The 27801-nt window shown below is 45.8% G+C and overlaps 1 protein-coding gene across 1 annotated transcript in view; it reads left to right on the top strand.

Moving 5' to 3' along the window:
* Positions 1 to 27801, top strand: part of URB1 (URB1 ribosome biogenesis homolog) — a 2274827-nt gene that overhangs the window by 1545414 nt on the left and 701612 nt on the right. The window contains exon 25 of the mRNA XM_069636341.1: positions 2895 to 2953. Coding sequence (XP_069492442.1) covers positions 2895 to 2953 — 59 coding nt within the window. The remainder of the gene's footprint in view (positions 1 to 2894; positions 2954 to 27801) is intronic.

Below are 27801 nucleotides of genomic sequence, written 5' to 3'. Positions count from 1 at the left end.
CATCCCTGCCAAAACCATCAGCTCCACTCCAGACGTGGCGCCTGCCATCCCCACACGAAATAAGCGCGACATGACCTGTGACAAACTCCTCCCTCTCATCCTTCCAGTCTTGAATGAACAAGCGTTATTATGCACCGACCCTACTGTCCTGGTTGACACCTTCAACCATACTATGCTCAAAGCCCTTGACCTCAGTGCCCCTTCAAAACTGAGAAAACCTAAACCACAAGCTCACCTCAACTCCTGGTTTACACCCCAACTAAGAATTCTTTGTAAAGAAAAACAAATCGCTGACTCACACTGGAAGAGTAACCCTACAGAAGTCAATAAATCCAGTATCACCGCTACATTAAACTATAAGGAAGCTATACTCCAGACGAAAATAGACAGTTAAAACAAACGTATTGAGCAAGCTAAATCTAATACTAAAGAACTCTTCAGAATTTTGAAAGAATTGGAAACCCCTGTCACTGCACCTGACACGTCCATCAAAGATAGCACCTGGTGCACTAATATCCAAAACGCTCTCCTTGGTAAAATAGCCAATCTCCAAGCCTAAATTAACGATAAACAGACTAATCTACAATCTAACTTGCAACCTAACTCTCTTCCAACTATAAACATCTCTATCCCAGATTATTTGACTCCGTTCAGCTTCTCACCCTTATCTATCACTGAAGTGGAAAATATCATCAATAGCCTTAAACCTTCTAATTGCCAGGGGGGCCTCTGTCCAGCGCCCATCATCAAGGAAGCGGCCCACGAGCTAGCTCCATTCATCACTACTCTCATCAATTCTTCCTTCAGCACGGGGATTATACGGGACAATTTGAAGGATGCCTGGGTTATCCCGCTCCTAAAAAAAAAACAACCTTGGATGCCAATATACCTACAAATTACAGGCCCATCACCACAGTGCCGTTCTTACTAAAAATCCTTGACCGAGCTGCATACCTAGAGATTCAAGACTATCTTGAATCTAATAAACTCTTGGGTCTAAGGCAATCTGGGTTTCGGCCCCACCACGGAACTGAAACTGCCCTTATCGACCTCAAAACACAGATCGAAGATTTAAGAGACAAGGGTAAACTTCTTCTTCTCGATCTCTCTGCGGCTTTTGATCTCGTCAATCATCAAATTCTGTGTCGGCACCTTAAACTAGCCACCCATTTTTCTGATAAAGCCACAGCCTGGATCAGTTCATTCCTGGACAATAGATCGATGCTTGTCTTCTCTCCACTAACAGCAGCATCCCCGGCACCCGTCACCTGCGGGGTACCACAAGGCTCTTGTGTCTCTCCCACTTTGTACAACGTGTTCACAAAACCTCTGATATTTTGGACTAGCTGGACGTCACATATACCAATTATGCTGACGACACCCAGATACTCATCCCAATCTCAGGAGACTACGTCGCCGACTCTCTCTCTGTAAATGCAATCTACCTAGTCACCCAAGCCTGGATGGCACAACACGGACTTTGTCTAGATGACGAGAAGAACGAGCACCTCATTCTCGGCTCTCCTCAAAAACTATCCAAACTGGCCCCTGATTTCAACTCCTTCATTGATGGTAACACTATCAAGGCCTCTAAGGACACTAAAATGTTAGGGATTTACCTCGACTCTACTTTATCCTTGGCTAGACAAACAAATGCAGTTTCCTCTGCAGCGGCATACACCTGCAAGCTTATTACAGCCAGCCGCCCTTTCCTTTCACCAGCCAACTGTGTCACACTTGCTAGGACTCTCGTGCTGTCAAAAATTGACTATTGTAATGCCCTCTATCTGGGCACCAACAGATGTAACTTAAACAAGTTACAAATCATCCAAAACAATGCTATTAGAGCCACTCTTAAAGGCATGGTCTAGTAAAAAATTTTATTTAAAAAAATAGATAGGCAACATAAAAAAAATACTAGCATTCTCTTTTTTAAAACTTCCTATGTAAAATTTTGAGCTATTCAAGCTCAAAATTCGCAAAAGCAAGCACATGGGCGCATCCATTTTGTGAAATGGAGGCCCTCCTGTGCTGGCTTTTACTTTTGCGGCACTAATGAAGGAAAAGCCAGCCAGCTGTAGTAAACAAAAGCTACCGCTGGGTGGCTTTCCCTTCATGAGTGCTGTACGGGGAGGACGGGGACCGGAGACCAGAGCAGGAAAGCTGCAGCTTGAATAGCTCAAAATTTTACATAGGAAGTTTTAAAAAAGAGAATGCTAGTATTTTTTTTTTTATGTTGCCTATCTATTTTTTAAATAAAATTTTTTACTAGACCATCCCTTTAACATCCCTAGGTGCCAACACATCTCAGACACCAGACGTAACCTACGCTGGCTCTCCGTCCCTCAACGAATTACACTGAAAACTCTTGCACTCACTCATAAATGCCTATTCAACCAAGCTCCTTTCTACTTAGCCAACAGATTCACCCTTCAGGGTACTAACAGACCTCGCAGAACTGCTCAGACTAACTGCCTCTCTATACCACGCTTCAACCTTCAAATATCTGGCGGAGCCAGCTTCCCAGTAATGGCGGCGAAACTCTGGAACTCGCTTCCTAACTTGCTAAGATCTGAACCATCCTTCCAAAGTTTTAAAAACATGGCTAAAGCGTGGCTAACCGCCCAAGACCCCTCACCTTCTTGCCAACCACCGCCCATGCGCTACATAGGCTATGTCCTCCCGATCACCCGTAACTGCATTATGTATATATGTTTATAAATGTTATTGTAATTTTAAACTGTCATTTAAATTGTAATTGTATTGCCATGTCTGCCTTATGTTGTAACTAAAATATGCGCCCGGTTGTCTTCGGGCCTGGTGCGCTCTATAAATAAAATAAATACAAATACAAAGTACAGATTGTTTGAAATGTGCTTGTTTTCTTTGTGCAGCATTATATTAAAGAAGTTGATCCTGCGGAATGGAATAATTTTGTGAAAGCTGGACTCAAGTAAGTTTTTATATGTATTCTCATTTCTCGAACCTATCATTATTCAGGTCACTTTCAATTTCATGATTTCAGTTTTATAGGAAGAAACATGCTAATTATTGCCTTTAAGTCTGATTTACTAATGCTGCTGTACTTGTACCGGAGTACTCTAAGGATTTGGTAATTTTCGATAGTACATGTCAGGTAGATGAGCACAAAAATGCATGTGAGTTTACATTTTATAATTAAAACCGGCCGAAGGTGGATCCTGAACTGTGCCAGGATGGAGCAGACCTAAGCATTGGTGCTCCTTGGTCCCATTCCAGTAATCTTGGCATAGGTGGAGAGGGGCTATGGACGTTGGTCGTGTTTGCTTTCCTCTTAGACCTGAAGGCAATCCTAGAACACAGGTTTCATCTAAAAGATAGTGGTCGGCTGCAACCGGAGGTTGTGTGTAGTAAGGTGTGCCACATGTGGTTTAGTGCAGACAACCCCATCTTGCGGAAAGGTTCCCCTGCAGGTGATTGACCGGCTGCAATGTTATGCTGTTGCAAAAGCCAGCAGAAATGTCATCATTTGGACCAGTCTTGCTCCCCCAGGGTGCGTGTTCGACAACATACGTGACCCAAGGCTATGCAACACGGTCACCAAAGGAGAAACCTCACAGCTCGCAAGTGCACCATCCCCTCCCATGACTCTGCAAACAATGTCAAGGTTGATAGGAGAATCGGGGCTCACATCTCCCTTCCTGAAGTATAGAGAGATGTACAGTCATAAGCAGCATTAGAGGACTGAATCCAGACATCAGTGGTTTTTTTTCCTGATTGGGGCAGATTTTAGAAAGGTCTTAGTCAAGGGCAATTGAATTGTAGGAAAGGGTGTCGGAGTACTTAGCTTTAACATGAGGTGGATTGCTTGCACAAGCAAAAGTTTTTAATGAATAGTAGAAAATGCTGATGACTTTCCTGAAAGAAGTTACATTCTTCTGATTGTGTTTTCATAGGAGGAGTGGGCAGGCTCTTTTCTCTTTGGCACATATGAGGGCACATCCCCATTGCAGCAAAGCTTCCTTCTGGGTTGGCAGCAAGGGCTGTAGTGGTAACAATTTGAAACTTTAGGGAGAACCATGCCATCCTGAAAATTCCCAAGAGGAAGAGTTCCATTTCTTATGGCACCATAGAACTACACTAATGTTATTCCTTGGTTTTACACAGGATGTTCAAAAATTGGAAAATCGTTTAAATGTGTGCTGCACTTGCTACCTCTTGCACAAACTAGGCGTCTCCCTCAACTTCAAGAAGTCTCGGGTGAGATCCTCTGAAATTATCCAGTTCTTTAGGGTGGTCCTGGGCTCTTCCTAAGGGAAGGCTTTTTCACGCAAGCACAGGGTTTCACGCATCCAGCAGATGGTCTACAGATTCCAGAACACCCCTGCACTGCCGCCCATGGTTTTCCCACGGTTGCTGGGTCTCATGGCATTCTGCACCTGCCTTGTGCCGGTGGCCCGACTGAGAATGAGGTTACTTCAGTGGACCCTCAGATCTGTGGTCAACATTTTCAGGCAGCATGCTAAACTTGCTTCAGGTCCCGAACAGGGTCTCGCACAACCTGTTGAGGTGGGACCCCAGAGAGAATTTTCTTGGCTGGCGAACCATTTTGGAAACCATCGTTATGGCTGCTTCCTTGAAAGGTTGGTGCAGACACTTGAACGATTTGACGGTGTGCGGTTTATGTCCTCAGGCAGAGAATAAACTTCACATAAACTTGTTAGAGCTGAGAGCCATTGCACTAGTGCTGATGGCTTTCTTGCCTTCGATGCTGGGGAAAATTGTCCTGATCATGACAGGCAACACTGTGGCCATTCCAATACCGTCTGCCACTTATCCTCTAATGTTCTGTAGAACACTATGTTTCCATGAAGTGTTTGTAAAGCACATGTGTATCCTATTGCCACTTTCCCCAGCCACAGTTGCAAGTGTCTTTCTTGAAGGGACATGCCAAACTTCCCATGAAGCCGAAGGCATGGCATTGTAGGTCAGGGCATATAGGGGAATCCGACCACTGCAGTATATGATTCCGAATTTTAGAAGTGCCTTTATACCTTGTAATCTTACATGTTTGCTATGAACGTACACATTGTCTACAGAATGCTACTTGCATATCTCTTCCTAAATCTCTGCTTCCTCAACATGACTTACCCACCTCCCTGTCTCCCCACCTTAATTGTGTTGTGCCGTGCTTTAGAAGTATTGCTGCCGTCTTTTCTACTGCATGTGCAAGCTTCTAAGTGTAATACTTCTGTTTACAGAATGTACAGCAAACTTCAAGACAGCAAGGAATTTTGTATAACCTGTGTGCTTAATGTTTTCTCCCTGGGAAACTAGGTGTAAAGCTCTGGGCCTGGCTAGTGTGCGAAACCTGAGGCCGTCCTCAGGTTTACACCCCATGGGTCTTCTTCTCAGGTGGCCAGGGAAAGGCCATCGCTGTTGGATACTAACGCTGGGGGTGGAGAAGTGAGGGAGGATCACCTGGGTGGAGGATCCTTCGGGATTGGGGGGGGAGGAGGCCCACAGGCGAGACATGGTATCCCCCTTTTCCGTGTAATGACCAGCTGTAGCCTACCCTTCCTTCACTGGTGTAGGGGAGGACTGGCCGCGAGGCCCTCCTCACCTACAGCTTTCTCCCCAGGTGAGGACCATGACTCGGTGGGCGCCCCCTCATGCCACCCGGGCCCAGGTGGAGGAGGATTCACCCGCCGACGACATTGCCCACACGTATCCTTTGCTTGCATTTACCAAAATTTAGTTAGGCCTAGACGCCATCTTGTCTAGGAAATATGGCGTGAGTTCAGCACACTGTAACGAGGCCCCCACCTTTGGAGGGCCTTTCATGCATCTCTGCCGCCTCAGCAGCCCTGGCAGATCCGCTGCGAGTGCGTTCCCATGAGAAAGTCGGAGATGAGCTAAACCCGAGATGCCAACACGGCAACATTCTATCAGTTACAATGTACTATTGCACCCCGTATGACCCAGACCGCGAGGCCGGGGTAACGGGGAAAAAAGCTGATGCATCACTATCTGAAGAAGGTAGAAAACAATTCAAGTATTGGTATTAATGAACTACCTCTGTTTAAAATGTGAATAAACTATAAAAATGTAACGTTATATGATATCCCTCCAGGTCTGGACTAGTGCTGCTATAACCACGGAGAAAGATGTTGACCAAACGTGTAACCTCTATCTGTAAAAGTGTTTTTTTCAATAGCATGTAGAAACTTGAACTCATATATGTTTTCTGAATCACCCAAAGCGGCGAGCATCAATCTCTGTAGGCCATAACCTAGATATCCCTCGTATAACGTCTAATGTACATACAATACGCACACAATGTAGTGAATGTAATGTTAGGTAATGAAAAGGTACTGGAACCGACTGACTTAAAGAAATGTGTAACGAAATTGAAATATATATGTGTGTCTAAATAACGTCAAAATAAGGCAGAACAGTATAAAACTTCTGCATTCACTGATCAGCAACGCACGAGGAAAATACCTTTGTGGATATGCAAGGCCATTCCCTCTCCCACCCTACCAAGCCTGCCAGATAAAAAAAAAAAGCAAAGACTTGTGCCGCGCTCCCTCACCTCCCCCAACCAAGCTGGCGTTACTTCAGAGAGTCAGAGGCCCCGGCGCCACAACCAAGGCCACAGCCCGCCACCTGTGTTATTTACAGCACGGTAATAAACCCACGTTTGAACCCACTGATCTACCAGCACCCTCTCATAAATCCCCCAAACCCCCCTAGACCCCCCAAGAATCCTGACCCCGTGCAAGGACGATCCCCATCATTGGGACAAGACACAGAGACCCATCCATATAATAACTTCTAACGCAGCAGACAGACATGTATCATTCGGCCCAGGCCCCAGAGCCCCGTCCTGCGACCTAACATACCGGTCAATAGGACACAGGTAAATCTCACCCCAACCGACAACCACCAGACCTCTCACGAGGTGCATTCCTCATGTGTTGCGTTTATTTTATAAGATAAGCTGCTGAGCGATTTATTACTGAACGTAAATGTCGTTGTCTGAATAACTGCAAGGTGCATGGCCTAGGGCAAATGAGACAGGAAAGGTATTCGTCATTGTCACAGGCTGCCCCAGCATACCAACACCGCACGGATGACCTCAAGCCGGCCTGCCAGGCCCAACCCAACCCACGAGGCTGACCAGTGACGTCGTCCTGCCAAGACCAACCACGCTGCAGCAACACCTATAGTTAGTCGACGACACCCAATCCCAATTAACTTGTGCCCCCTATAGTGTTTAGGTGTTGATGACGTTTTTTGTATTAGAAATACGCCTGTCTTTGCTATTGTCAGACAGAGCGCTCTCGGAGGTTGCAGAGTTCTTTGCATGCCTTATTCTTGGATAAACTCCCATTTACGCTCACCCGCACTCTGTCTTGGCCTTATTCCCACTACGGGAGAGTCCTTTATTGTCTCTCATTGCGGGGAGGATCGTGCTGAAATTGGGGGCGCTTCCTTTCAGTGGTGACCCCGATAGCGTGATATCTCCAAACTATTTTTCCTAACTCCTTCTTAACGACCCCCTTGTGGCACGAGAATCTCCGGTCGAGAAGGGATACGCACGGTGAGCCGTCTCCGGGAGGCCGCCCGCCAACGGCGACCGGCACAATAAGAAGTGCGCACTCAATGAGAAAGGGTACGGGATCCCGATTGGAAAAAAATCCCCTTTGAGTGCCGCTCGCCGGAGCCAGGGGCTGACCGTTGAGTTACCGGTGACGCCGCCTGGACGGACCCAGTTTCGGAGAGTATCGGTTCAAGACGGGCACGTGAGTACCGAGTGCGAGTGATCGTCAAAGGGAAAAGAAGGGGAATTGGGAATAGAGGAACGGGGAAAGGTAGAGGAGGAGAATTGCGGGGGTCTACTAAAGACGGGTCTTGAAACTTTCTTTATTCTTTCTTTGCATATGGCCATTAGGAATAAGAAGATAAGTGACGTGGTAGAAGTGACGGAAACCTAGCTCCGAAAGGGGGTGGAAGGCGGCGCCGCATAGTACTATCTAGACTAGTACTGGGAATATATGAAGAAGTCAGAAATAAGTTATTGGTGCCTAGCAAAAGGAGACACCGGGAATATTTTTTAGTGATTGTGCTCTCTCTCTTTATTTCTTTTTTCCATTTCCACGGGGTAGGGGGTGAAAACGAGAAGGGTATAAAGTAGTTAGACTTGGGGGAGGGGAAAAAAAAAGGGTAGAACATCTTAAAAAGTGGGGACTCAGTAGTGGCACGTACAGACGTGAACACAGTAACCTTAGCAGGAAAACAGGGACAGCTGGCTAGGGAGGAAAGGGAGGAACAAGACAAAAGTGTGAGTGGAAAGCATTGTGAAGGGTGCGCGCACCGTACGAGTGTTGGAGACGAACGAGTGGCCGCGAGGTGGTGCCAGAGAATGTGGCCATAACCAGTACTTGGTCGATTGCAAGTGAGATCACATAAGAGTGCCTGAGAATGGGAAGGAGATGAGATATGGTGAGTGAGAAGAGATTTGCACAGTGAATAACAGTGGGTGATAATTTTGAGAAGTCAACTCTTGTCTGTGCCATAAAGGTATACATACGCATATCTACACCTAATCAAAAGTAACGAAGGTGATCGCGGTAGTGCTAGCGATTTAGAGGATGGGGGCTGAAACTCCCTTGTCACACATTTGTAAGAGCTTGCCAGGATATGCTGAACGCATAAATAAATATCATGATCAGTGGTTGACAGAATTGAAAGGGGAGGGGCTGCCCCAGATTTGGCCAGAAGGAGGGTCTTTTGACAAAAGCGTTCTTGATATGGTATGTACATGTATTCGCCTCAAGTATAAGGGGAAAAAATGGCAGAATAGGAAGGAGATATTAGATCTCTGGAGATTGTTCGAGGAAGTACCCCCACCCAAAGCCCCAGCACCAAATATTGATTTACCCTCCACCACAGACAATCCACTAATGATCCCGCGAGAGGAAAAGGAACAGATAAGTACAGAACAACCTGCGGAGGTGATTACGTTGTACCCAATATTACCTAAACCAGCCCCTGCAGCAGGATATAGCGACCCGATTTATGTGCCTCCCCCGTCGACCAGCACACCACAGAGGCCAACTGCACCCCCACCATACGAAAACACCAGAGAGCGCGCCCAGGGAGGCACACAGAGGGTGGATATAGAGAAGTTAACGAGTGACTTAGAGTCGAGGCTTACAGTGGCGAGGGATGAACTCTCAAGAATAAAAGAAATATGTGAACGCACAGCATGCGCCCCTACACAATCTGGACGCACGTCTAGAGCGTCGAGCGAAACTAGACAAATTGAGGAGGGATGGAAAAAGGGGGAAATACTGTTCAGAATTGAGGAAGAACCGACAAGAATAATAGAAGTGGGGACAGCAGAAGGAAGCATTGGTGATGTATCACGAGAAAGAGGGATCAGAGAGGATTTGTTATGTGATGTCAGAGGAGGGGTGGATGAGAGTGATAGATTGAGCATGGCAATAGGAGGAGAAGGCGAGGAGCTAGATGGTGCCTGTTCACTGGAGACTATAGAAGATGAATGGATGGGACGACTAAGAAATAGAGTGGGGAAGATGGCGTCATTGGAGTCAGCAGTGACTAAGGAAAAGGAAGCTGCAACGGTAAAAGGGAAATTACAACTCCCATTACTCCACAGAGGGGGCAGGAGGCCAAACTATATACCGTGGGCTCAGATGGATAAGGCTAATTTAATGAAATCACTGCCTCAGCTGTCAGGAGGGGCAAGCAAGTGGATATATGCATTTGAGAAACATACCGCTGGTATACCGCTGGCAGTAGGCGATGTGAAGAGCCTACTAGTATCCGCAGTAGGGGACCAGGCAGACAGAGTTTGGGCTAAAGCGGGTTTTCCAGCTGTAACTTTAGAGTGTGATCGCCATGATGGGGCTTCTTTCAACACTGTGCGAGCAAGGGTGTGGGACGCACTGCGGGAAACCTTCCCGGATACCCCTGATTTACAGTCAGTAATGCAATGTACCATGAATGACGGGGAGGACGCTATGGATTACATTCTCCGGGTGCAGGAGATGTGGAGAGCGGAAACGGGTACGCCCTGGCACCAATCCACATCTCTATTTTATTTCATCATTAAGAGAGGGCTCCCAAAGGAAGTGCAAAAGGCACTCGATAAAATAGCAGGCGTTGAGGCAAAAGGCTGGCCAGAAATCCAAAGCATAATAATACACCATTGTAAACGGATCAAAGAAAGAGAGAGGGAAGTAGCGCAGAAAAGGTTGGCGGACGAGGCAAAGTTGGTGCAATCAAAATTGGTGAAGGTCGCAGCAGCGGTAGCGGGACTCCCACTCATGAGGGAGGGAGAGGAAGGAGAGGAGGGGCAAATAGCAATACAAGGAAGAATAGCAGCGAATTGGGCAGGACAAGGGCAACGGCAGTGGACAGAGCAGGAGCAGAACGGAGGTCCAACGTGGCAAGAGTGGGCCCCAAGAGGGGGAAGAGGTGGGTACCGGGGTCGAAGGGGAGGAAATGGGTGGCAGGGTCCCAGAGGTCCACAGGGGAGCTGTTGGAATTGTGGGAGATGGGGGCACTACTCAAGAGAATGCAGGAGTAGACAAAACAACGGTTTCCAAGAGACAGAACAGTACGGACACCCCCATCCAGGAAGCCCCTACGGCCTCCCCATGGGACAGTACCAGCAACCAGACAATGTAGTACAAAGGAGTAACGCACAACCACACGGACATCAGTACCGAACACAAAACTTTCCACAGAATAATGACAATGTGCACTACACGCCTGGTAACACTTTCGCCACAGTAGCTAATGGGGCACCCGCCCCCGCACCTTACAGTGGAGTGTCAGTAGTTTCGGGGAACATTTTCGATCAGGGGGGGGCAATGAGACACCCCGCATAGGACAGCCCACAGAGAGTACTTGCGTGTCCAGTACTATCTACGACCCACAATGCATCAGAGGAACCATTGATAGGAGCGCAGATAGGAGACAAGCAATTGATATTCATGGTGGATTCGGGAGCGGAGAAATCATGCATTAGAGAGGGCCGGTTCCCGTTATCTAATAGAACGTTAGAGACGCAGGGGTTCTCTGGGGCTGTAATTGAAGTTCCTTACACAGAGGTATTGGATGTGACAGTAGGGGGTAAAACAGTGAAAGCACCCTTACTGTACTATGAAAACTCTCCCATCAACTTACTGGGGAGAGATCTCCTAAGCAAACTAAATATGACAATATCGTTCACAGGGAGCGGCATCGTATGTTCGACGCCAGGCATATGCCCCCTCCGCATATTAGCAGTAATACACGGCCACACAATCATGAACGAGATCAGAGGGGTACCAAGGAATGAGGAGATGTTTGTTGAAGGTATGAAAACATTGGCTCTCATAGTACCAGAACTAAAAAGGGTGGAGTGGAGGATCCCAGCAGAATTCCTTTTTCGTCCCATAGCAAGCCCCGACACTGCTCTCGGGTCAGTGATATCGTTGGATTTGCATGCAGTACATGTATCAACAAACAGAATATGTGTGATTGGCGTTGACATGGAAGGATGTGAGTGGCGGACAGTACTGTGTACAAATGCAAATATCCCACTGAGGGAGCTCTCGGACGAGGAGCTATTTTCAGACACTGAGACAGATGGCGAAATAGTGATGGAACTAGCAATGCCGTGTGACATTGTAGTTACAGCCAGAAAAACTCAAGTTGAATTAATGGCAGTAGTAGGAGCACCACATGCATTTTTTGATGACGACATGAGGTTAGTACCCTCTAACATATGGACAAATGGCCCCCATGACGTGGGGTTATTACATGGGGTTCAGCCTGTGGTAATAAAACTGAAACCGGGAGCAATTATACCCCGGGTAAAACAATATCCATTGTCACGCGAAGCAGAAGAAGGGATCAGAGAGACACTAGATGCACTGCTAGCACAAGGAATAATAGTGCCCTCAAACTCCCCATGCAACACATGCATTTACCCGATTAAAAAGGCGAAGGGGGGTTCATGGAGGATGATACAAGATTTACGCCCACTGAACGATGTGGTAATGAAGGAGTTCCCTTTAGTCCCGAACCCGGCGACTATACTGTGCAACATTCCAAAAGCAGCATCACACTTCACAGTGATTGACTTAAAAAACGCATTTTTCTCGATTCCCCTAGCAGAAGAGAGCAGGTACTTGACAGCATTTACATTAGGAGGAAGAAGGTTCGAACACTGCAGACTACCACAAGGATATTGCGAGAGCCCAAGCATATTTAATAGGGTACTACATGAAGATCTGGGGAATTTGTCTGTAGAAAGCACAGTGATTCAGTACGTTGATGATCTATTGGTTTGTGCACAGGCTGAGGAAGAGTGCAGAAAGGACTCGATAACACTCCTGACATTATTGGCCAACAAAGGGTACAAGGTGGACAAAGGGAAGTTACAATACTGTCTGACAGAGGTCCTATATTTAGGTCAGCTGATATCAAAAGATGGCAAGCGAATTATACCAGACAGGGCACAGGCGATTAGAACAATGGGGGAGCCCAAAACAGTGAAGGAGATGCAGAAATTTCTGGGTATGTGTAACTATTGCCGAGCATGGATATTGGACTATGCGGCGTACACAAGGCCCTTGTTACAGGCACTGAAAGAAGCACAACAAGAACATAAACACATAGAATGGACAGAGGAGATGAACACAGCATTTAACTCCCTAAAAGAGTTGATATCAAGCGCTCCAGTACTAGCAAGTCCAGATTATGGGCGCGAATTTTTCTTATTTTCACACTGCAAAGGAACACTGATGACAGCAGTACTGACACAGAAGACATCTTTAGGGCACAAACCACTTGCTTACTATAGCGGCACCCTAGACGCAGTAATGCAAGGTCATTTCGCGTGCGAGCAATCCCTAGCTGCAGCCGCGTTCGCGATTGAAAAAAGTGCCACGATAGTGATGGGCTGTCCGGTGACACTGTTTGTGGAACACTCACTTTTTGCAATATTAGAGCGAACAAAGAGCACATTGACAACACAACGCGCCACAGCATATGAGATAATATTGTCCAGCGCTAACATCCATATAGTAAGATGTAAAACAGTGAACCCAGCCACATTCATCACAGAGGCATGCACCGTAGAGGACATGCAAAACCACAACTGCGCCACGTACACAGGTGACGAAAGTAAGGATCAAGTGATTTTTGAAAATGCCCTGACCGAGGGTGAGGTGTATTTTGTGGACGGGTCAGCATCAATAGACATGGAGACAGGAGAAAAGCATGTGGGTATGGCAGTGGTACGATTAGAGGAAGATGAATATGAGATACTAGTACAACACCGCCTCCCATCACACTATTCAGCACAAGCAGCAGAACTAATAGCGCTAATAGAAGCATTGCATGCCGCCAAGGGGTGCGCAGTGACCATATATACAGACTCAGCATACATGACAACAACAGTTCACGGTGGGTTGGCCCGGTGGGGGCGGAGAGGGTTTCGGCGAGCAGACGGAACGCCAGTTCAGCATGCAGAATTATTGAAAGAACTGATTGAGGCCCTGCAAGACCCCACGGCAGTGGCCATCGTAAAATGTCAAGCTCATACCACAAATACAGATTTTATATCTTTGGGGAACGCGGCAGCAGACGCCGCTGCCAAAGCAGCTTCCTATTTACAAAAAGGTGAAATTGGAGAGTACATGTTGCACCACACAGCAAGCCAAGAGGTCCCCACCGGATACAACATGATGTCCACACAGGAGATAATAGAGCTGCAAGAGGGAGCTAGTGCAGAGGAAAAATTGCTGTGGACTAAGAGAGGATGCAGCAAATCACCGACTGATTTATTATGGCGCCAAGAGAGTTCAGGAAAAGTGGTAATGCCAATTATGCTGTTAGAAATAGCATTTCAACAACTACACTTTCCCGCACACAACACAAAGAAACACATAATGGCAGAAATACAAGAAAATTGGTTTGCACCCTGCCTCCAGGAACACGTCACAAGGTTAGCTTTAGAATGCACGACATGTCAAATTTACAACTCAGGTATGACGTTGCGCACACTAAGGGGTACGATACCAAAACCAAGTGGCCCATTCAGAGAGCTCCACATTGATTATGTAGACATGGGAGAAAGGTGTAACGGGGCGCGATACATGATTGTGGTTGTATGTCCCTTTTCGAGGTGGGTGGAGGCAGGCCCATGTGCCCGCCCTGACGCGAAGGGCGCCGCGAAGTTCCTAGTGCGGGAAGTATTTCCGCGCTGGGGAATTTGCGACGTTATTCGCTCAGATAACGGGACACATTTTGTTAATGAACTATTTAAAGAAGTGACTACATTGTTGGGAATACAGCACAAACTATGCTCGATTTATCATCCTCAAAGTAATGGCGTCGTGGAGAAGATTAACGGGGCTGTTAAAGAGCAGATTATCAAAACTTTGTTTTTCCCTTAAAAAGACTTGGATGTACTGCCTGCCTTTGGCCTTGTTTGAACTGCGAAACCAGCCAAGTAAGGACCACCATTTGTCCCCACACGAGATCGTCACGGGAAGAAGAATGCACACAGTGCATTCGCCTCTCCGTGAGCGTTCTGATGCACACAGAAGCGCAGCTATATTGGGGGAAGAGTTCACGGAATACCTGCGGAAACTGACACGGGCAGCGCGCGTAATTGCAAAGCAACTAGCCCCCCCCTCTACAAGAGAGGAGGGGAACGCGACTGAACCAGACAAATTGCCTGAAAAACCACTACAACTAATGCCTGGTGACCTTATATATGTCAGAAGTTTTGTGCGGAGGTGGAATGCACCACGTTTCCATGGCCCCTATGAAGTAGTTTTTTGCACGCCCACAGCAGTAAAGGTAAAGGGCCTGCGATATTGGGTACATTTGACAGACGTACGTAAAGCTTACAGCGCTGCGGAGAGTGAGGTGCAGGACGAGGCACAGGCAACAGCGGACGATGAAGTTGTGCGGAATGAATGATTGGAATTTTATGTGCATTATGAGATGAACAGTGAACACTATTGGCGCGTAACAAATGTCCTGGACTAAACATTTACACATGTATATGTAAATTTTCTTTTTATTACATTTTTTTTTGAAGGTTTTGCGTGGGGTTTTTCATTATCCTGTGTTCTTTAAGATGTGTTTTTTTTTGATTGTCGTTGGTTTTAAACTGTCATTTCTCCTTAGTATTTATATATATATATATATTAAGTAAAGTACGAATAATGATGATTGAAAGGCTACCTTGTCTGTCAACGCACCCCCTCCCCCACCCAATCCTATATTGTATCAACGAAACGCTACAACGTGGAAATGTTTATATGCTGTACTTAATGAACTGTTGTGTCTCAAACAGGATTTATCATGGCATCGAATGGGCAGCCTGCAACTAATAGATGTGTTAGATTTAGAGAAATGTTAGTGGCTAGATTGACATATTCATTTGAATGTGGTTTATCAGTGTGTGTTATTGTGTTCTTCATCTCAATGTTTTGTCTAGTATTACACTGGGTTATAGCGTTCATCTCTACCGAGATGAACGAGGGGGGAGGGGGGAACAACACCACCCTTGCCCCTGGAACGAAAATAATTCCGACTGTAGGTATCAAAGAAGGTGATTTCTTGATCTGGGATGGATCACACTTTGTGTGGGGATACTATACTACACCACCCACTGCTGTCCAATTACAATCAAGAACCAGAAATGTAAATAATGACACAATGTCCCAACCCGAAACATATAACAACCGTACGATCCTTCCCGCCCCAATTCCAAACAACGGTTTCTTGTTTATTAAGGGGGATGGAAAAGTGATTATGATGACAGAACACAAGTCCCTATATGAAGAATTAGAAAAGGGGGGTGGGGAGGAGGAAGGGGGGCCTGGTTTTTCACCTACTATAACGAAAAAGTACAGTAGAAGGGAGAAAAGTAGGCGGAGAAGAGAGACTGGTGGACAGGGGCATGAGGAGTTTTATGGGCTAGGGTTAGACAAAATGGAAGACCCACGACACCCTCACCAAGCAAATAAATGGTATGCTGATATGAGCATAACAGCCAAACAGACAACCAATGAGAGCTGCTATGTCTGCTCGCTTACCCCCCATGCATCAGGCACACCTAAAGTGTTGTTGCCACGAGAATTGCCCATTGTGGATGCCCAATGTCTCCTTCATCTCACGCTGTGTAGAATAAAGAACACTTTTCAAGCACACGATGTCTCTTTCAGAATGCTACAGAACAACAAAACGTGCTATTCACAAGCGTCTGGAGTGATCTGTCTTAAAGAACCTTTCTTTGCAATACAAGGGACACTGTTTTTCGAAAACAAATGGAAAGACGAAGAAGTACTGTGTAAGGCGGAAGCACTGAAAGGTGTCCAACCGGACAAGTTGCGGTGGATGGAAAAAACGTGCTTGCCAATATGGAAAGAACACATCCCTAAACTAACATGGGTAACAGCGATGGAGAAACCCTTCAAGCTACAAAGTGAAATACAAAACGAACTATGTTTCAAGGGAGAAGGAAAAATGGCACTGGGAACGAATAAGAACTGTAACAAAACTCTCACCATCCCAGATATGAAAAAAGGAACAGCAGCACTAATGGACACATACTGGGTATGCGGAAACAAGGCGTACTTACACCTTCCCCAATCATGGAGTGGTAGCTGCTCAATGGCCACTTTGCATTCAACACTAATGGTGATTCCAGAAAGCCACATTGATGTCCTGTCCTCCGGAGGGAAAGGAGAAGAGCTCTCACGGAACAAGCGAACCTCGAACTACATATCGCAAGCATCATCTGATTTATTGGCACAGGTCCCAGACAGGTATCGCCTGTTCAGCTCCGTGGAAACATTCTTTGCCTCGTTAGTCTCAAGTGTCCAAGCAAGAGCAAATGCAAAATGGCTCCAGATCACACGGTGGGAACTGATCCAGTTGGCCAATGACACTGAAGAAGGGTTCAACATAATAAAGGTGGAACTACGAGCTCTGCGACTAATGACCATGCAGAACAGGTATGTTCTAGACCTGTTAACAGCGATCGACGGAGGTGTTTGCCGAAAAATAGGAAGTGCGTGCTGCACGTTCGTACCTTCCGAAGAAGCAGAAAATGGGTCCCTGTCCCACGTTATTGAAGCAGTACATAACCTGGGCGAGAAGATGAAAATGGAAGGTGGAGCTGAGGATAGCTCGTGGTTCGACAATATCTTCTCTTGGGTTCCCTCATGGCTTGGAGTGACAATAAAGTTCCTGATACCAATAGTGGTGATCGTCCTTGTGATGTTCTGCCTGTGCCAGGTGGGCCTCCGATGTTGTGCTAACGCAGTTCCTAACGGTGCAATGATGATGGTGACAATGGGCAACTCTAGTGGTACAATTAAGGCAACACAAGAAGTACATGTGCAGACAGGAACAGATAACACCCCCAGGTACCAGTTAGTGCCTATGTGCCGTGATAAGTTCATAGTAGATAAACTATGGCACACCACTATCAAAGAACCACGAGACGTAGAACTGGAATGGTATGAGGAGGTCTGGGTAGATCTGGAAGAAACTGGCAACTGTATATATTTAACATGTACACCAGACGAGTATGCTAGGAGAGGTGAGAGTTTAAGGGGGGTGTGCAGAGCATGGATGCCTATAAAAGGAACCCCTGCATGGGATGACGCAGTGATAGAGGAACAAGAATGTAGAAGATTGGAAGAGCTAAAGAATTCGTTACTTTAGTAACGAAAGGGGGGAAATGTAGGGGAGGACTGGCCGCGAGGCCCTCCTCACCTACAGCTTTCTCCCCAGGTGAGGACCATGACTCGGTGGGCGCCCCCTCATGCCACCCGGGCCCAGGTGGAGGAGGATTCACCCGCCGACGACATTGCCCACACGTATCCTTTGCTTGCATTTACCAAAATTTAGTTAGGCCTAGACGCCATCTTGTCTAGGAAATATGGCGTGAGTTCAGCACACTGTAACGAGGCCCCCACCTTTGGAGGGCCTTTCATGCATCTCTGCCGCCTCAGCAGCCCTGGCAGATCCGCTGCGAGTGCGTTCCCATGAGAAAGTCGGAGATGAGCTAAACCCGAGATGCCAACACGGCAACATTCTATCAGTTACAATGTACTATTGCACCCCGTATGACCCAGACCGCGAGGCCGGGGTAACGGGGAAAAAAGCTGATGCATCACTATCTGAAGAAGGTAGAAAACAATTCAAGTATTGGTATTAATGAACTACCTCTGTTTAAAATGTGAATAAACTATAAAAATGTAACGTTATATGATATCCCTCCAGGTCTGGACTAGTGCTGCTATAACCACGGAGAAAGATGTTGACCAAACGTGTAACCTCTATCTGTAAAAGTGTTTTTTTCAATAGCATGTAGAAACTTGAACTCATATATGTTTTCTGAATCACCCAAAGCGGCGAGCATCAATCTCTGTAGGCCATAACCTAGATATCCCTCGTATAACGTCTAATGTACATACAATACGCACACAATGTAGTGAATGTAATGTTAGGTAATGAAAAGGTACTGGAACCGACTGACTTAAAGAAATGTGTAACGAAATTGAAATATATATGTGTGTCTAAATAACGTCAAAATAAGGCAGAACAGTATAAAACTTCTGCATTCACTGATCAGCAACGCACGAGTAAAATACCTTTGTGGATATGCAAGGCCATTCCCTCTCCCACCCTACCAAGCCTGCCAGATAAAAAAAAAAAGCAAAGACTTGTGCCGCGCTCCCTCACCTCCCCCAACCAAGCTGGCGTTACTTCAGAGAGTCAGAGGCCCCGGCGCCACAACCAAGGCCACAGCCCGCCACCTGTGTTATTTACAGCACGGTAATAAACCCACGTTTGAACCCACTGATCTACCAGCACCCTCTCATAAATCCCCCAAACCCCCCTAGACCCCCCAAGAATCCTGACCCCGTGCAAGGACGATCCCCATCATTGGGACAAGACACAGAGACCCATCCATATAATAACTTCTAACGCAGCAGACAGACATGTATCATTCGGCCCAGGCCCCAGAGCCCCGTCCTGCGACCTAACATACCGGTCAATAGGACACAGGTAAATCTCACCCCAACCGACAACCACCAGACCTCTCACGAGGTGCATTCCTCATGTGTTGCGTTTATTTTATAAGATAAGCTGCTGAGCGATTTATTACTGAACGTAAATGTCGTTGTCTGAATAACTGCAAGGTGCATGGCCTAGGGCAAATGAGACAGGAAAGGTATTCGTCATTGTCACAGGCTGCCCCAGCATACCAACACCGCACGGATGACCTCAAGCCGGCCTGCCAGGCCCAACCCAACCCACGAGGCTGACCAGTGACGTCGTCCTGCCAAGACCAACCACGCTGCAGCAACACCTATAGTTAGTCGACGACACCCAATCCCAATTAACTTGTGCCCCCTATAGTGTTTAGGTGTTGATGACGTTTTTTGTATTAGAAATACGCCTGTCTTTGCTATTGTCAGACAGAGCGCTCTCGGAGGTTGCAGAGTTCTTTGCATGCCTTATTCTTGGATAAACTCCCATTTACGCTCACCCGCACTCTGTCTTGGCCTTATTCCCACTACGGGAGAGTCCTTTATTGTCTCTCATTGCGGGGAGGATCGTGCTGAAATTGGGGGCGCTTCCTTTCACTGGTTAACAGTCACTTCCCATTGTTGCCCTCATGTTGACCACTATAGTACTGGCCCTCATGTTAACCACTATAGTACTGGGACGAGGAAGAGGCGACTAGGACTAGTACACACTAACAGGTCATTTTACCACTCTGGTACTGAGACGAGGAAGATGCTTGGAGTATGTTGTGAAGTTCAGGCATGTCCAAAGAACACTGCTAATTATGGTCAGGCAAGTGTGAACTCACACCTGCAACCTGCTAACTGGTTGCAGGTGGATAAAAGGTGGGTCCAACAAGCAAGGAAAGAGAGAGAGCAGCAGGTGTGGGGACTTCAGCCGACCATTGGGAAAAGCAGATTGCGCCGAGATGACGACCACATGCCGGTTGAGTCGTGTTTTGAGATTGGTATTGCAACCAATGCTCTAATCTGATGAGGTTGTACGCAGGAGTAACAACCGTTTTATATTGAAGAAAGACTTCTGTAAAGGCTTGTTAACTCTGCGTGCTGCAGCTGCACCGGAGTGTCAGAAGGACAGAGGAACCTTTGTCTGAACAGCAGAAGCAACTAAAAGCTGAGCCTTAAAACTGGAAGTGGAACCAGAACGGCCATATCTACATGGGAGCAAAGATTCAGTGAGTTTCATGAAGAAAAGAAACCCTGAGTCGCTTCGTCCGTGAATGTCCCACATAATTACATTGTATTGTGCAACCCGCAAGCAGAATTTCTTTCCATTATTGAGCCAAACTTAAAGTGAATGGAATGAACACGAGTGGAAGGACAGTATCTTTCTGATGTCGAAAGGAACTTTCAGTGATACCGGCAAGCGCGTTACACGGGAAAAGTGTCTTTACACTGTTGAATCAATTAAGGCTGTCTGCAAGTGAAAAGGTTTACATAGAGGTTACATTTTCTCATTGAAACACATGTTTCATTGCAGCTAAGTGATAAGAGGCCACAGTGGGGTAAGAAGAAAGCTTTATTAACAGCCCACAGAGTGCAGTACTTCGGCTGCTGGCTCAGATTACAACTGGCCCGAATTTCAAACGAGCATAATTCCATAATTGGAAATAAACAAGGTCACACAGTACGGAATACAGACATAACGTATCTTCCCCCCTAAATGAATAACCCCATAGATGAAACCCCCAAAAAATAAGGAAGAAACTGGTAGTATAAAAAAGAAAAAATCATGGAACAAAAGGCTGTAATGATTGGCAAACCGAAAATTAAACAGAACATTGTTCAGCAAAATCAAATTGCATAGTAAAAATTGGAATTCTCCACCATATTAACAGTGTACAAAATCCTTCAAGTGACCCGGAGGCCTTCTCACCCTTGAGCTTGTTCTGGCCACACCCCTCTCTCCAGCATTGCTTTCCTCCACAGCATCACTCCCCACCGTCACTCCTTTATAAAGAGCCTATCTGCCCATAGACCACACCTCGCCCGTTCCACAATCACTACTCCACCCCTCACAGCAGTAATCTTTTTGGGGCACAACAACTTGCTTTCAAGACATTTCAATCCCAACCTGGGATATTTTTACGAACGCCATATCACCAGTAGCCCACGCAATTTCTTCCACTCCATGACAATCATCAAAAATGTTCTTATAGTACTCTTGCACCTTTTCCACCACTGTCATGAGCTCTTCTCGGTCCACACAAACTGACACGGCTGAACCCATCCACCCAGGGCATAATTTGGTCCTGGGCTTGCGACTCTTCAAAGAAACAATAGGGGACACCTTAGTTGTGTGAGGCATAGTACAGTACCCCCAAACCATCTGCCTCAAGACAGTCCGCCAGGGTAAAGCAGACCTGATGGCCAATTGAATGCCACCATTATAAACCGGTTGACGCGTTCCACTGATCCATTTGCCATAGGATGCTATAAAGTTGTGCGCACATGTGATATAGAATATTCCTTTAAAAATCTCTTAATCAACTCCGTGGTTGTTGTCTCTCTTGCGACTTCCCACGCCACCCACTTCGAATGGTAGTCTACCAGAACAAATAAATACTTAAAATCATCACCTAGTCCTTGAATCGCCCCAATCACGTCCACAGCAATTTTCTGCCATGGTTGATCCGTAATCCTCTCGGGAATTAAAGGCGCCTCACGCACCATCCTACTTTTGTCACTCATCAAACATTCTTTGCACTCTCCCACTTGTTTCTTCACTGCCCCATCCATGGTAGGCCACCAATAGTTCTGGCGCAACCTCCTTTCTGTGCCGTTAACACCCAAATGACCTTGATGGGCTAGCTCTATTAGTAATCCCTCTAACACTCTCTGGAGGGACACATTTGGTACCTCTTCTCACCCTCATTCCCACTAAGGATAGTTCATCTTTGATCTCAAAGTAAGGTTCACACTTTCTGTCCAACACATCTCTGTTGGGCCATCCAATAACAATCCATTCAACAATCGCACTAAACACTTCATCCTCCACAGCTGCACGTTCCCATTATTCCTCACGTATTGCTCCTCCCTCAATGCTTGCCACAACCAACTCTTCTCCCTTGTTACATTCTTCTTGATCAGAAGAACCAACAGGCAACCTAGATAAACAATCTGCTACCAAATTCTTTTTACCAGGCAAATAGCCCACACAAAAATCATATCCTTGAAGACCCAACAACCATTTTTAAATCCTGGGAGAGCCATTGCTCCACCCCATACTAGACATCATCTACACAAGCAGTTTGTGGTCTGACCTTACAATAAAGTGCTGGCCCCACAAAAATAATTTAAAATGTAAAATTGACCAATAAACGGCTAATGCCTCTCAACTACAGAATAGTTTCCCTCCGCACCCCTTAAAGGTGTGGAGGCAAACGCCACGACCCGTTCCTCTCCCCTACTGTCACTCTGAATCAAAGAGGCACCTAGACCTAAAATACTGGCATCAGCAGTAAGGAAGGTTCTACTCATGGGGAAACATTTTCCCAAAGACTGAGCATTGGTAATACTCTTGTTAATCTTCTGAAAAGCCTCCTTGTATTCATTTGACCACACGTACCTCACACCCTTTTTGAGTAATGATCTAAGAGGTGGTAACAGCACAGCAAAATTCTCCACAAATGTATGGTAATATTTAGCTGATCGCAAGAAAGAAAGCAGTGTTGCTCTTTATCTTTGGGCTCAGGGTCTAAGCTAATCGCCTCAACCAAACTATGCTTCAGTACATGTACCTTGAGCAGAAACACAACCCTAATACTGCACACTTCGCACACCAATTTTGCATTTGCTAATCTGGATGGTATGGCCCGCTCCTTTCAACCTTTCCAGGTGATGCTCCTCAACAGAACTTGCGTGAATTAACAATTCATCTTGGAAGACTACGATTATCTTCATGCCTTTGAGAACTTTTTCCATCACTCGCTGAAACACGGTAGCTGTTAATGCCAGTCCAAAAGGCATTCTACAGTATTTAAAAGTTCCTTTTGGTATGACAAAGGACGTCAGTTGTTGGCATTCTTGTGCCAGGGGCATCTGATGGTAAGCCGCCAAAAGGTCAATTACTGTAAAAAGTCTGACATCTCCCAACAGAGCCAAAACATCTGAGAGCACTGGTAGGGGATGACGTTCCACTGGGATATTTCTGTTGAGATCCCTAAGATCTACACAGTGCCTCAGTTTGCCATTTGCTTTTGAAACCAAAATCACCGGAAACAACCACTCTGTTCCCTTCACTCTTTCTATCACACCTTTATGAAGAAGCCCATCAAGTTAATCCCTCAACTGCTCTCGTAGGTGGTAGGACCATGGAGAAGTTTATGTACCACTGGAGTGGCATTCATAATAAGATGCTCAAAATCCCTGAACTTTCCCAGATCCTCAGAATACTTCCAGAAACTCAACGGCCCATTTATCTTGAACCTCCGTGTTAGACACCAGCTCCTCCAAATTAGCTTGTATGCTAATTCCTAGATTGGCCTGTTCGACCCACACCAACAGGGATAAACCTTTCCTTGCCACAAACACTTCAGATGTACCTTGCCACAAACACTTCAGATGTAGAACCCCTCCCTCTACGGTGGCACGAAATGTCCCCAGCATCTCTGTCTACTACGCCATGACCATAAGGACGAATGTTGTGTTCCAAAAGATCATGTACTCTGCCACCAAGAATTTTCGTGAATGTCTCACCAGAGATGATGATCCAAGGGGAGGCACCATCTACTTTCATTGTGATCTTTCTCCTATGGACGGTGAACTCATCCAAATGCCCTGTCTTTCCTCCACTAAGTGCTGAGATTTTGAACACTTGTCTGACACAGCTTCCCTTGCTCTCTGTTTGAGATAACTGCTACTTCTTGTCAAGCATTATTTCCCCTAGCCTCTGCCTGAGACGGGTGTGTCACCTCTTGTTATACTCTTTGGGGGGGGGTGGAGGGCTTGCTGTATAACGTTCACTGCTCCTTCCTTACAACTCGAGCAAAAGGGGCCCTTACGCTTGCATTTTGCACAGATCGCTTTTCGGGCCGGACAGAATATGTTTGAGGATAGATGTCTGTTACTGCCACACTTGAAGCATCTTGCTTCCCTGCTGGGTTCATTAGTTTTCCTATTCCTTACAACACACACCTCATTGTTGAGTAGGTCGATCTTCATATTTCTCATATAACTAGCTGTTTGCTCCATACTGTTGGTCACTATGGAAACTGCTCTTTTAGAGCTCAAATCTAAGCTATTGGCCCGTATGGATAGGAATGAAGAATCATTGCTCATGTTGCTTGATCTTTCCGCTACATTGGACCTGGTGGAACATTGTATCATGTCCATCAGGTTGTATGAAGTCGCACATTTTTCCCCCTAGCATCCAAATGAGTCTCTTCATTCCTTTGCAACCGTGACAGTAATGTGTTTTGTGGCAGGGCTGAATCTGAGCCCATTACCTGTGGGGTGCCGCAAGGGGCTTGCACCTCTCCTTGTTTCTATAATATTTTCATGGCTCCGTTATTTGCCTTGCTAGACCATGAGAATGTAATATTCACCTATTATGCAGATGATACACAATGTGTCATCCCGTTATCTGGCTCGCATGACGTGGATGAACTGGCTATCAAAAAAGTCTTTACAATCATTGAAACCTGGAAGGTTCACAATAAGTTGGCCTTAAATCCAAAACCGAGCTTTGTTATTGGATCTACTCACATACTGAAAAAATGTGGTTCAAGCTATGATGGCTTTCAACTGGGAGATGAAACTATTATCCCTCTGAAAGAAGTGAAGACGCTTGGTGTTACCTTTGATCAGCGACTCTCCATGAAGCAACATGTCAGTAGTCTGGTCTCTTCATCTGCCTACTATATAAAATTATTAGCACACTTAAGACCCTTTATATCACAAGAAAATGCTGAAACCATTGCCAGAGCAATTATAGGGTCCAAAATTGACTATTGTTCCGGCCTCTTAATGGGCCTGGACAAAATTGATCACAACAAACTCCAAGTGTGCCAAAACGGCGCTATAAGAGTTGTAATGAGATTCAAGCGCAGAGACAGTGTTACACATGCCAGATGTGCTCTCCATTGGCTCTCTGTGGAGACTAGAATTTTATTCAGAACCCTAACTATAATACAAAAATGTAGACAGGGTAAAATGCTGGACTATCCACAACAATTACTCCTTATGAGAACAAATGGAAGAGCCCTGAGATCAAACAGTCAGCACCTCGTAATTGTCCCAAAATGCAGAATGGCAAATGTGACTAATTTAGCATTCTTTGCTGTTGGGGCCAAGGTCTGAAACGCTCTCCCGCTAGAGATAAGAATTGAGTCGCAGGAGACTTTAAAAAAAAAAAAGAGCTGAAGATTTCTCTTTTTAACTAATATTGTTTTTAAATCTGGAATGATATTTTCATATTTTAACTCTCCCTATTATACCGATTTTTATTTGTTTATTGTGATATGTCTTGTAGCGCCCTCAAGCCCCGGGGTCCATGGCTGTGCTATATAAATACAGTGCAGTAAAGTTCTACCGCCTGTTCTAGTGAGAGGTATTTTGTCAACAGTTTTTCCTTTAACCTTGATGTTGGTGCACTTTACGAGTTGGTCTCTGATCAGGGAATTTGCTAAAGGACCAAACTCGCAAGTGTGACTGAGGGTGCGATGGATAGCTATGTACCTTTCGACTGGCTCCAGGGGCTCTTGACGCCTCTGGAAAAAGTTGTGGCGTTCGAAAGTTACATTTCTTTCTCGATTCATAGCGATCTTTAAACTTCATATTTGCAACGGTGAAGTCATCAGGGTCACCAGCACCTATGCCCTCCAGGTCTGGCAACCCATCAAACACACTGCAGCCTTTGGTACCCAGGTTGTGAAGTAACGAGGCTTGCTTCCTTGCTGGCGCATATTTGTCTCCACCCATTGCGAGCATATAAATTTCAAACATTCTTTTCCACCTGTCCCACCTAATCGGTGGGAGGGGGGGGGGAGAATAACAAGCAGGAGACCGAGTAAAAATACTAGGTCACACAGCCGCTCTCAAAAAAAGCCCAAAACCGGGCGTAAAGTTATAGAGTTCAAAAGGTTTTGTTAAAACCACAGGTATTTCAGTGCTCAAGAAAATGAATGCAAAAAGCCATCTGTTGGTTTTTCAAGAATTTTAAGTTTATCCAAAAGATAGATGCAGCTGTCACTAATACTTTCTTAGTGAGAGGAGAGTAAACCGCAACACATATGCACAAAAGACTTAGGCCAATGCATTTCGGAATTTCATTCTTCAGGGCCAGTCTGTTACAGTTACACACAAAATGCAGCAGAAATATCAATGTCATTGCATAAAAATAACAAATGTATAACACATACCAATTAAGGGCAGGTTCCGTGGTGCAAGCGCAAAATGGAAAAAATAAATGAACAGAAATGAGTGAAATGAGCTTTAAGTGTACAGGAGAAAATGAGAAGGGAAGCAGCAATGTTACCTTAATGGTGTTGCAAATGAGCGAACAAGCACTGAGGCTGAGAAGCCCAAGGGGTCATCGTAGTAGCGTGCATGCAGCCGCCAAGGTATTACAAAGATCGCGTGATCTAAGAGAAAGATATGGATCACGGTAAGTTGGATAATGAGGCTGTAGTGAACACAGAATAACGCTGGACGCAATCGTGTAGGGAGCAGGGAGATCCTTCTGCGTGTGGGAGCCGGTTCTGCAGGGCGGACCGGCGTGTTTGGGCGGTCGCCTAGGCAACCGTTAGTTAAAAAGACACGTTAGCATTGCAGCGCCATTAAATGACCGATGGGCACAAAACGAAGGTGCAAACCGGGGGTAAATCTGCACAAGTTCTAAAAATATGCAATTACAGGGATACACAGCATAAGGAGGAACCTAAAAATTCAATTGAGGAAAGGATCTGAAAAACAATAAAAATGGAAAAAATATTCACGGCTTAAATGATAAGAAAGAAGTAGTAAAGAAAACAGCTGGAGGGAAGAGAGATATAGTAAAATAGCACCAAATGATGATATAACTGCAGTGAACAATATAGAAGGAACAAACTGGTGACATTGCTAGGGAGATAGCACCAAACATATGAGAATGCTGCAATACATGGAATATAAAGTGCATGTAACTGCTTACCATCCAAAAAGGCAATTAATGTTACATAACCTCGTCGTGGAAGGTGTTGCCCCGGAGGACGGCACCTTGGGTCCCAGACATGGTCCGGATATACAGCGAGGTTAGTATACAGATCCCATGGGATCAAGGTAATAAAGGATGCAATCAGTGCATTAGTAAAAGGAGAACAACAGTGTAAAAGGCAATTTGTGTTAGATAACCTCGTCGAATTAGGTGTCGCCCCGAGGGACGTCACCTTGGATCCCAGACATGGTCAGGGATATAAAGCGAGGTTCACATGGTCAAATGGGATCAGGGTGATGAAGGATACAATCAGTACATTAGTAATAGGAGAACAACAGTGAAACCAAACAATACACAAGGCGTACATTTAGCAGAACATGTTTTAGACATAGCAGTGGTAATTAATTTCCTCATTCAAACCGTTAGGGACCAGACTACAGAGTTTGTCGATCCAGAATGTTTCTCTACGATTCAATCGTAGACTGAGATCTTCATGGGGATTATTTTTTGTTGGCACTTCCAACACTACAAACTTGATCT

This window comes from Ambystoma mexicanum, chromosome 7p (assembly GCF_040938575.1).
Source record: "Ambystoma mexicanum isolate Mex_15411 chromosome 7p, UKY_AmexF1_1, whole genome shotgun sequence".
Lineage (NCBI taxonomy): Eukaryota > Metazoa > Chordata > Amphibia > Caudata > Ambystomatidae > Ambystoma > Ambystoma mexicanum.
The sequence above is the reverse complement of the archived record's forward strand: the minus strand, read 5'-3'. Positions and strand labels throughout refer to the sequence as shown.